The sequence below is a fragment of the Mesoplodon mirus genome (genome assembly GCF_964341445.2).
Source record: "Mesoplodon mirus genome assembly, chromosome: 16".
NCBI classification, from domain to species: Eukaryota; Metazoa; Chordata; class Mammalia; order Artiodactyla; family Ziphiidae; genus Mesoplodon; species Mesoplodon mirus.
Genome location: NC_138992.1, coordinates 425,696 through 435,397, shown reverse-complemented (window position 1 = coordinate 435,397; position 9,702 = coordinate 425,696). Strand labels below are relative to the sequence as shown.

Sequence of the window (9,702 nt, the reverse complement as noted above, 5' to 3'; positions counted from 1 at the left end):
TTCCAGCACATTGCCTTCCTTTGCTCAGGGAAACCAGCTGAGCCTTAGGAAACTCACTGGAGGACCTCTCAATCCGACTCAAGAATAGGCAGAGTCCATATTCCTGCTAAATCCCTAAGGTTTATTGGAGACCAAGCCTCTCTCTGGATCCACAACTCTGGCCTGCCCAGAGTCAGGCCCCAAAACATGCCCGGGACCCAGTCCCCCTCATTTTGGTCTAGGCAAGTCCTCACACTGCGCTAGAAAAGGAGATAGTGCCCAGACTCTGCCCCCTGACCAGTCACTCTGCAGCAAGCTGGCTTCGGTTGAAGGAGAGTCTCTCCCTAGAGGAGGAGGCCCTAGGAGCAGGACCATGAGGGGAAAGTGGTAGCCAGGGCAGAGGCCGCGCCTCGCCGTCCCCAACCGTCACCCCCACTGCAGGCGCTGTGTGTGCAGGGCCCGGTGGTGGGCCCAGCTGCCTCCGGCCAGGGCCCAGCGACAGACGTCCTCCTTCGGCAGCAGCAGCAGTCTGTCCTCCTCCAGCCGGCTCAGGAGGCCTGCGGCGCCCAGCATCACCCCCCCCAACATTCCATAAGTGTTGGTCGTGAAAACAGCCACAATAAGGATGGTCACTGCGACCACGAGCACCACTGCCTGCCCAGCCACAGAGCGGCCCTCAGCACCAAGGTGCTCACCAGCCACTGCCAGCACCATGCCTCCTCCCAGGAGCAGGTTGGCGGAGGAGCAGTCCCCATTCACCCAGTGGAAATCGAAGGCCAGGAGGGGCAGGCCAAGGACAGTGGCCACCCAGGCTCCAGCAAGACAGTCTTCATCTGTGCCCAGCCCTGGGGCCAGCATGGCGGCGGCAGCCAGGGCCTGGAGCAGGAAGCCAGCAGCGGCCCCTCGATTTGCCTGTCAACACAGGGAAGGGAGATGTGGGGAAAAGAGGCCAGGACCTCCCTTTAAACAGGGAAGGGTCTGAAGGTCTCACAGAAGTCGGGCCCCCACACTTACCTCCCACCACCCTCTAGGGATTTGGGAGTGGGCTACGCCCCTGCCCGGCCCCAGTGTACTCACCTGGGCAGTGCTCAGGGCTGCATACAGAGACACTGATCCCAGCGCCAGGTGGGACAGGGCGGAGCTCCACTCGCGCCCTGGCCTGGGGGCCATGACACGTCGGGCGGTAGTGAGTTTGAGGGAACGGGAAAGGGATCCTCAACTTTGGAGAAGAACGTAGAAGCCGGCGACAGGGGGCCCTAAGGGTGTCTCTCCAGGATTCCCAGGTTCCAGAACCCCATTTCTAAATATTGTTATGGGCTCATCCGAAACTCACAGGAGCCCTGAGGCCACTGGACACAACCGTGGGGAAGAAGAAACTAAATCCGCCGGGAAAAGACGGTGCGGGGCCTGGACTGGGTGGGCTTTAGCTCTGGTGTCCTGGAACCCAAGTCGGCGCAGGGCCTGGGGGAGAGGGGCGCAGGGGAGGCGCCGTCCTCGGAACCCGGCCCGGAAAGAGCGACGGCGCAGGCACTCCGAGACCGCTGAGCTGCGCGACCCCGGCGCAGCAGCGAGCGGAGGCCCAAATCAGCCCACCGCGCCGCCCTCTGGCTGCCGCTCCGCCTCCCGCGCCGGGTGTGCGACGGCCCCGCGCCAACCAACGAGAGGAGCGGAGGCTAGAGCGGCCGGAGGGGGGGCGGGGCCGGGGCGTCGCGGGCGTGGAGGAGAGCAAGGCTGGGTTGTAAGAGTGGGCGGGGCTAGGAGGAGGGAGGGTCTCTGCTTGGTACTGGACGGACACGCCCGCTGGTTTGGGGGGAGGGAAGGGGCTCGAGGAAGGAGCCATGAGGGGAGGGGCAGTGAGAGGTGGGGTTGGAGGAAGGGGCGATGAGGGGAAGGGCCGAGGTAAGGGTGGCGAGAGGAGGGGCTTCTAGGGGAGGGGCTGAGGAAGGAGTGGTGAGGGAGGGGTCGGAGAGGGGGAGAGGGATTGGAGGATGGTGCGGTGAGGAGAGGGGCATTGAGGGGAGGGGTTGGAAGAAGGGGCCGAGGAGGACGTAGGGCGGAGTTGGAGGAAGGGGCGGTAAGGAGTGGGGCTGAGGAGGGGGCGGGGCCGAGGAAGGGTATTGAGGGGAGGGGAGGGGCGGTGCGGGGAGGGGTTGGAGGAAGGGGCCGAGAAAGGAGGTGGAGGGGAGGGGTCGGAGGAAGGGGTGGGAGGGGAGGGCCGGAGAGGGGAGCGCTTGGTGGAAGCGGCGGTGAGGGGAGGGGCCGAGAAAGGGGCCTGAGGGAAGAAAGGTTGGACACCTGCGGGCGGAAGGCTCTGAGGGGGTACAGCCGCGCGGGGGTCCTTCTCAGAGGACCGGTAGAGATTCTGGAAGAGGAGGTGCGGGGCCGTGCCGAGGGGGCGGCCGCCAGAGCATGCGCACGGGCTCTGCAGCGGTCGGGCGCGGAGTTGGGGCGCGGGGACGCGGGGCGGCGCGAAGCGGGGCCCTCTGCCGCCCCGCGCTCTCATGTACGCCTTCTACTCGCTGCTCATCTACATCTTCTACAGCCTCTTTCGCAGGGATGGCGGGGCCGCGGCGGCCGCCGACCCTGGGAACCCCGCCCAGGTGAGCGGGGGCGGGCGCAGCTCGGCCGGCGACCCCCTTCCGGAGAACGGTTTTGCAGGCCGGCGCTGCGTAGGTCCCGGGGCGCTGACGCGGGGGAGGGGCCGTGCCGGGGACCCCGACTCTGGTGTTGGAAGCTGAGAGCCCGGCTCCAACCCCTCGGGCTCAGTTCTCGGAGGCAGGGAGCCCCATGGGCTGCCTGGCCTCGCCTCAGGGACTCCCCCCCGCTCCCTCCCTAGAGTGCCCGCGGCAAGCCCGGGGGTCGCCGCCGCCCCGACCAGCCCACCGCAGAGCTGTGGACCGAGCTGACCGGCCTGGTCGGTAGGTACTGTTGGTGCATCGGGAGTGCTGCGTCTCCCGGGGCAACGAGGGAGCGCCGCCGTCCGAGAGATGCAGGGGTGCCCGTGCCCTCATTGGGAGGGAGGGAGCTGGCAGGTGCCGGCTAGTGGCCTAGCATCCGACACGTGACCCAGCACGCCTACCCATCCCACTGCCTCGCAGGCTGCTCGGAGTCCGAGGATGGGCCGGGAGGGGCAGCGGAGGGCCGTCCGGCCGAGGTCTCACTGGAAGAGGCTCTCGTGCGTCTTGCGGAGTTCCTCTCAGTCCAGCTGGGGGCGGAAGAGAGCTTCGAGAATTCTGCCGACCTGAGCAAGGTAAGCAGAGTTGAGGTTTCTACAGCAACCTGTTCTGTGTTCTCAGGCCTACTGATTTCCATCCATACCCCTGTACCCTCTTTACCCGGCCCCCATCCTTTTCCACTTTGATTTCTATTTCTTTCCCAGCCTGGTGATGTTCCCCCACTGTTGACGGTGACCGGTCAGCTCTTGGCCCTCCTGGCATGGATTCGGAGCCCCAGGGGGAGGCAGGTCCTGCCCCAGGCGACGCAGCCAGCCTCAGGGGTGCAGCCCCTCACTCCTGCTGGTGCGTAAGGAGTAGTGAGTTGAAAAGGGAGTTTGTCCAGGGAGTGACGCCCACCAGAACCCTAGCAGCCAGATGTGAGGTGTCCCTTCCTTCAGGCCAGAGAGCTCTTCTGTCCTAACTGGGTCCACCCCACCCCAGGATCCCCATCCCAAGAAGAAAGCCCTTCCGTTTCACCAAGGGGTGAGGCCCAGGGGCAGCAGCCTCCTCAGTTAGAGGAGGACCAGAGGGCTTGGCAGCGGCTGGAACAGCTTATCCTTGGACAGGTGAGGGGCCCAGGAGGCAGTGGGGGGATGGGGGGGTCTGGGAGGGGACTGGAAGGAGGCGTTACACCCGGTGCTCTTTCCTCCTTTCCAGCTGGAAGAGCTGAAGCAGCAGCTGGAACTGCAGGAGAAGGAGCTGGGCCAGCTGCGTGTGGGAGTGGTGAGGCTGCTGGGGTGGGGGCTGGACAAGGGGGACATGAGAGGGTCTCAGCCTCCAGGTGAGTTTTGAGGGCTTCCTTCTCTCCCAGGGGGCGACAGACTCGGAGAAAAGGGTTCAGCATCTGACTCTGGAAAACAAGGCCCTGAAACAGAGCCTGAGCCTTACTCGGGACCTCCTGGTGCACTGGGGCCCCGCCCCCCCCAACAGGGCCCCCCAGGTATCCTGCTCCTTAGCTGCTACCGTCCCTGCAGCCCGGGGCTCCTGCACCCTGGTCTCTAGCAACACCGCCTGGGCTTCCTCAGGACCTTGTGCTCGCTGGAGCAGAGGCAGGGAGCCCCCTCTGGCCCTTCAGACCTGAGGCCCAGACTGTGGGTGGCTAATGCATGGTAGCCCCTTCAAGGAGACTGATGCCCATGGGAGAATCCCCTGCTTTCAGTCCATGGTTTCTCCCAGTGACTGACTCCGGGAGAGCAGAGAGACTTGGGGAAAGGAGCCCTGCATGGAATCGGGAGGCATGGACGTGTGGCCAGCTTTGTGAGCCCCCGTCGACTTAACTTTCTCATCTGTACAACGGGGCAGCTGGAGCGCCCCTCCCCGAGCTTCCTCCTGGCTCCCCAGCTCAGCTGCCCGCCTCCCCTTGCAGGAGCAGGAGGAGGCAGAGGCACTGCTGGAGCTCCGGGGCCGGCTTCAAGAGGCCCAGCACACCACAGAAGCTCTCCGAGTCCAGGTGGGCTCTGGGCCCAGGGGCTGGGAAGTCTGGGGCTCTGGGGAGGGGTGTCGGAGGCAGAGCCTGGCAGGTGCCTGTTGCCTCAGTGACAGGACTGGGGTCGGGTGGGGCAGCTAGGGGTGCAGGAGGTGCAGCTGCAGGGCCTTCGGGGGGCCCTCCGGCAGCTCCAGCAGGAGACGGAGCAGAACTGCAGGAGGGAGCTGCAGCAGATGCGCGGGCAGCTGGCAGGTAAGGGCTGGGGCTCCGGAGCCCGTGGGAAGGCTGCGGGGTCTGGGCTTTCCCTCACAACAGCCTTCCTGCCCCCAGGACTTCGTGCTCGCATGGCCAGCTTGCGTCAGGGCTGTGGGGACCTCCGAGGACTGGTCAGCACCTTTACCCAGAGCTGCCAGGGTTCGCTGAGCGAAGCCCGGGGCCAGGTCAGGATCACTCGCTCCCCTCCCTCGCACTTGTTCTCTGTGCAGCCTCGTCACTGGCCTTCCCTTGGGGAACCCCTGCTCTCCCTTCCTTTCTAGCCCCAGGGTCTTGTCTCGTCCACTGCAAATCTTAGGTTCTGGAACCAGAACAACTGTGTTCTGTGCAAACTGGGGTGACGGTGAATCCCTCACAGGATTGCCAGGAAGCCCACGGTTCTCCTCGGGTCCCTGAGCTCCATCCCAGGCCCACTGAATGATGCCCCAAGGGTCGGAAGCCACTGAAAGCTGTGGATCCCCACAGCTGGGGGCCACGGGGTGGATATTGCCCTCAGCACCCCATCCCTTGCTCTCTTCCCACTGCCTTCCCCTTCCTCACCTCTCTGTGCCCCCAGGTGTCGTGGGCCCTGGGGGCACTGTCAGCGGGCGGGGCTGGCACTCAGCTCCTGGAGGCACAGCAGGGGGCCCCAACTGGATGCCCAGGGCGGCTGCTGGAGCTCAAGGGTATGGCAGGCTTGGGGAGAAAAGGGCTGGGGCGGCAGAGGTGGGGGACGTGGAGGCTCTCCAGGCTTCAGGATCTGGGAGGCAGCCCCCTGACCTGATCTCCACCCCAGGAAACATCCGTGTGCTCTGTCGGCTGAGGCCAGGGACACCCTCCAACTTGGTGAGCTTAGAGCCCGGCCCGGGTGGCACTGTCACCACCTGCTATCGAGGGCACCAGCGTCGCTTCCGCCTGGACTGGGTCTTCCCTCCACACGCCAGCCAGGAGGAGGTGATGCTCCACCCTTTCACCTGTGTCAACTGTCACTCAGAGTTTCCTGGAGACCAGAGAAGGCTCCTGTCTGTCTGCCCTCCCAGGAGAGAGGGCGGCTGGACTCCAGCAGGGAAGGGAAGGGAGCCGGAGGGTCTGGGAGGCAGGACTGGTATCCTAGCTGGGCACCTACTTTCTTTCCAGGATTTCCGCTTTGCATCCCCCCACCAAACTGCAGGCTGGGGGAGACAGACTTTATGGCTTAAACAGGAAGATTAACATTTTCAAAAGTAACTTTGTGCCAGGAAACGAAGGAAAATGAACATGTTTGAGGTGATGGTTTCTCAGGGGGCTGTGGAGCATGGCTGGGGTGCTGTTGTGAGGTCAGTACTGTGACCTCCTTCCCGCAGGCTTCACTGGCTGCCCGCTCCCCTGGCCCTGGTCCAGAGATGGTCAGCTCTGAGGGTGGGTAGCTTTCCTTGCTCTGTGGCCAAGGGCAGTGGGGCGGCACAGGTGAGCTTCCAACCCCAGCCCCCCGCCGCCTTGTTTCCCACACACTGTCTTCACTGCACACCAACTTGCAACTAGAGCTCAGGAAACAAGGCTGAGAGCTGGGAGGGGGTGAGGCGAGGGGCAGAGCTGTCAGAGACCCAGACCTGTGCTGGCCTCATGGGGAGACTGTGATGAGAGTGCCTGGCAGGTACTCCCTCCCCCACTTTTTGGGGCACCGCAGCTGTCTTCCACCTACCTCTATTTACCCCCCATACCACCCCCACCCTGTCTTCAGCCTCCATCCCAACTGCAGCCCTGAAGGGGCCCCGGCCCCTTGTCTACTGTCTTCTGGGTAGCCGTCCTAGACAGGGTCCTCCAATTCTGGCTGAAAGAGCTAAAGGATTCTGTTACTCGGCTCCCTCACCTGTATTCCCTCTGTCTGCAGTAGCGCCCCCAATGCTCCTTTCTAGTGATGGAATCTTAGCAACCTCACTGGCAATTCTGGATTCTGGCCTCGTAGCTGGCAACCAAAATTTCAAAGAGATCTGACAGCCCAGTAGTTACTCGCCACCTTCTGGGCACAAAAGCTGGCCGACTGTGTCATTGCTCCAGAGGCTGTTGCTGGTGTCCAGTTGCCAACAGGACGCAAGTCCCAGCTCCATCTCCCCTTCATCTGCCTCTCTGCACCCTCCCAGGGCCTGACTTCGAGGGTCCTGGTTGCCCACCAACCTCCACACATGGGACCCTCTGGGTTCATCTTTCACGTGCCAAGTGCTGCAGTAGTCCTCTTGGTCCACGTTCTCACTTAATCCTCACACCAGGTGCCACTGCAGTCCTCATCTCACAGAAGGCAAGATGAGTGGCTTGCCTCCAGTCACACCCAGGGTTTGAACTTGGCCATCAAGCCCAGGGTCTGGGCTCTTGACTGCTACACCCCCAGCCTTCCAAGCAGTCAATCGTCAGGATTCCAATATTCTGCATCACCTGTTCCTGCTACCTGTTCTGTCCCTTCCCTTCTTTGCCTGGCAAATTCTGGCAAATGCCACCTTCTCCAGGGAGCCTCACCTGTCCGTTGGGAGATCCACTCTTCCACTGTGCTCCCTTAGAGCCAGCCTCCTTCCAGGGGAATCAAGTTTTGTTCACACCTTGCCCCAGGTCCTGGGGCTTAGGGCCCCTCCCAACCCCTCCTACCCCTAGGTCTTCAGGGAGCTGGAGTCGGCTGTGCTGTCCTGCCTGGGAGGCTACAGTGTCTGCATTTTCACCTACGGTCAGACAGGGACGGGAAAGACCTACAGCATGGAGGTGGGAAAGGGGGCAATCTGGGTGGCTCCTGGGGCCAGGGGTTGGGATGTGAGCCCGATGAGGCACCCCACCCCGTCCCCAGGGCCCGCCTGAGGACCCTGGCATAGCTCCTAGGGCGCTGCAGTCACTGTTCCGGGAGATGGGAACAGGGGGACAGCACCACGTGACCCTCAGCATGGTGGAGATCTACAACGAGGCTGTCAGGTCAGGGCCGCAAACGGTGCCTCCTCCCCGCCCTCCTCCCCAACTTCTGGCTCCGCCCCCCAGAACCCCCAACAGAGCCCTCCCCTTTTTCGCCAGGGACCTCCTAGCCCCAGGGCCTCCGCAGCGCCTGGCAGTGAGGCAGGGCCCAGCAGGCGAAGGCGGGATCCAGGTGGCTGGCCTCACCCGCTGGGACGTGCCCAATCTGGAGTCGTTGCACCAGGTGAGGCTGCCCGGTGGGGCCGCGCAGTCCTCCAAGCCCCCGCCCTGTACGCCCACCTGGGCCGCGGACGCCGCACCAGGCCAGCCCTGTCCTCCGTCCTCCAGATGCTGAAGCTGGGGAGGAGCAACCGGGCCACCGCCGCCACAGCCATGAACCAGCACAGCTCTCGTTCGCACGCCCTGGTCACGCTGACGCTGCGCACGGCGTCCCCATCAAGCGGTCCCGGCACCGCAGGTACCTCGGCGTCTGAGTCCTGCGGGGGGCTTCGCTGCACCCGAGACCGGGCCTCCCTCCACGCCGGGCTCGCTCGCCCCTGCAGGCACGCTGCACCTAGTGGACCTGGCAGGGTCCGAGCGCGCCTGGAAGGCAGGGGCGGCCGGCACGTCGCGTGAAGACCGGGACGGCGCTCAGCGTCTGCGGGAGGCTCGGACCATCAACCGCTCGCTGCTGGCGCTGGGAGGAGTGATGGCCGCGCTGCGGGCTCGCCGGCCGCACGTGCCCTTCCGCGACTCGCAGCTCACGCGCCTGCTGCAGCCCGCGCTGGGCCCCGGCGCCACCGCTGTGCTGCTGCTGCAGGTGGGGCCCGGCGGCCGCGGCCCGCGGGAGGGCTGTTTGCATGCCAGGCGCCGCCCACCCGCGCCCGCCCACCCGCGCCGCTCCCCGCAGGTCTCCACGCGGCCCGAGGATCTCGGCGAGACCGTGTGCTCGCTCAAGTTCGCCGAGCGAGTGGGGCGAGTGGAGCTGGGGCCTGCGAGGCCCCGCAGGGCCCCGCGCTCCGGCACGCCCTCCTCCCTGAGCACCGACACACCACTCTCTGGGACCCCCTGCACCGCCACGCCCTCGCCCGGCAGCCCTCCAAGCCCCGGCCTGGACAGCGGCTCCAGCTCGGCCCTGGCACCGCCGGAGGACCTGCCTTCGTAGTCCTGCCTGAGGAGTCTGGGTCGCGTCTCTGCCGGCAGAGGCAGCAAAGTCCCTCTTCCCCCCACGACCTCCTTGATCTCTGGGGGCCTGCTGGCCCCCAGACTCCCAGAGTCCACCCCTTTCTCTCCCGCCCCCAGGAGTGTCCCGCCTGGGGTAATGATCACCCCCCACCACGCCCCGGCCCAGGCCCTTAGCCCTTTGCTTATCACCATCTGCTGTTATCGCGGCGCACAGCAGGGGATCCCAGAGCCGCGGAGGCAGACCCTGGCCAAGTGGCCACCAGACTCACTACCCATCACCAAACATCAGACTTGCATTAAAATGTCGTTTGTTCCTTTACTGTTATCTTCCCCACTGCCACCACCCAAACCAGGTAGGGTCTCCGTTCTCCGTCCCCTCCCCCCAAAGGTGCTACCTCCTTGCCAGGCAACAGTGGAGGGGGGACAGGACTTAGGGATGGAGCGGCTGGGGCGGTCACTAGGTCTTCCCTCCCCCAGCCCGGAGCCAGGGAGGGGAAGTGACAGATGGTGATGGATGGATGGATGGATGGATAGATGGACAGAGGGCTGGAGAAGGTGGGACCAGGAAGGGGACAGGAAGGGCTACTTCAAGCAGAGCCCTGCCCCTTCCAGCCTTGCCTCTCGGGGTCAGAGAGGCATGACTGACCATCAGGGCTGTGGTGGTGCCCAGCTGGGCCACAGCCCTTCTGGAGTGTCCAATAAACACTCAGACTCTCAGCACGGCTGGTACCTCGTGTC

General features: G+C 64.6%; 2 protein-coding genes across 6 annotated transcripts; one reads left to right on the top strand and one right to left on the bottom strand.

Annotated features, from left to right (window-relative positions):
- Positions 1 to 100: 100 nt before the first annotated feature.
- Positions 101 to 1,597, bottom strand: TMEM276 (transmembrane protein 276). Its single transcript, XM_082600750.1, has 2 exons — positions 1,057 to 1,597; positions 101 to 891 (listed from the first exon to the last, which is right to left on the bottom strand). The coding sequence occupies exons 1-2, from the start codon at positions 1,147 to 1,149 to the stop codon at positions 406 to 408; spliced, it is 579 nt and encodes a 192-aa protein (XP_082456876.1). The 5' UTR covers positions 1,150 to 1,597; the 3' UTR covers positions 101 to 405.
- A 767-nt stretch (positions 1,598 to 2,364) lies between these two features.
- Positions 2,365 to 9,662, top strand: KIFC2 (kinesin family member C2). 5 transcript variants are annotated; one of them, XM_082601784.1, is made up of 18 exons: positions 2,417 to 2,579; positions 2,816 to 2,897; positions 3,078 to 3,229; positions 3,359 to 3,497; positions 3,636 to 3,760; positions 3,852 to 3,917; positions 4,006 to 4,134; positions 4,561 to 4,644; positions 4,758 to 4,872; positions 4,951 to 5,060; positions 5,450 to 5,558; positions 5,669 to 5,826; positions 7,495 to 7,599; positions 7,682 to 7,803; positions 7,900 to 8,023; positions 8,128 to 8,257; positions 8,343 to 8,599; positions 8,690 to 9,071. In XM_082601784.1, the coding sequence occupies exons 1-18, from the start codon at positions 2,481 to 2,483 to the stop codon at positions 8,942 to 8,944; spliced, it is 2,361 nt and encodes a 786-aa protein (XP_082457910.1). In that variant the 5' UTR covers positions 2,417 to 2,480; the 3' UTR covers positions 8,945 to 9,071. The 5 variants fall into 5 exon arrangements, with proteins under 5 accessions (XP_082457909.1, XP_082457907.1, XP_082457908.1 ...); XM_082601783.1 differs by having other exon boundaries at positions 2,365 to 2,648; positions 8,343 to 9,071; XM_082601781.1 differs by having other exon boundaries at positions 2,416 to 2,579; positions 8,343 to 9,071.
- The last annotated feature ends 40 nt before the right edge of the window (positions 9,663 to 9,702 follow it).

Excerpts from the sequence above, each read along its gene's own strand:
- KIFC2 (XM_082601783.1), top strand. The coding sequence starts at position 2,481 with ATGTACGCCTTCTACTCGCTGCTCATCTACATCTTCTACAGCCTCTTT. Across the intron at positions 4,645-4,757 it reads CAGAAGCTCTCCGAGTCCAG|CTAGGGGTGCAGGAGGTGCA; the intron begins GTGGGCTCTGGG and ends CGGGTGGGGCAG. Across the intron at positions 7,804-7,899 it reads ATCTACAACGAGGCTGTCAG|GGACCTCCTAGCCCCAGGGC; the intron begins GTCAGGGCCGCA and ends CTTTTTCGCCAG.
- TMEM276 (XM_082600750.1), bottom strand. The coding sequence starts at position 1,149 with ATGGCCCCCAGGCCAGGGCGCGAGTGGAGCTCCGCCCTGTCCCACCTG. Across the intron at positions 892-1,056 it reads CAGCCCTGAGCACTGCCCAG|GCAAATCGAGGGGCCGCTGC; the intron begins GTGAGTACACTG and ends CTGTGTTGACAG.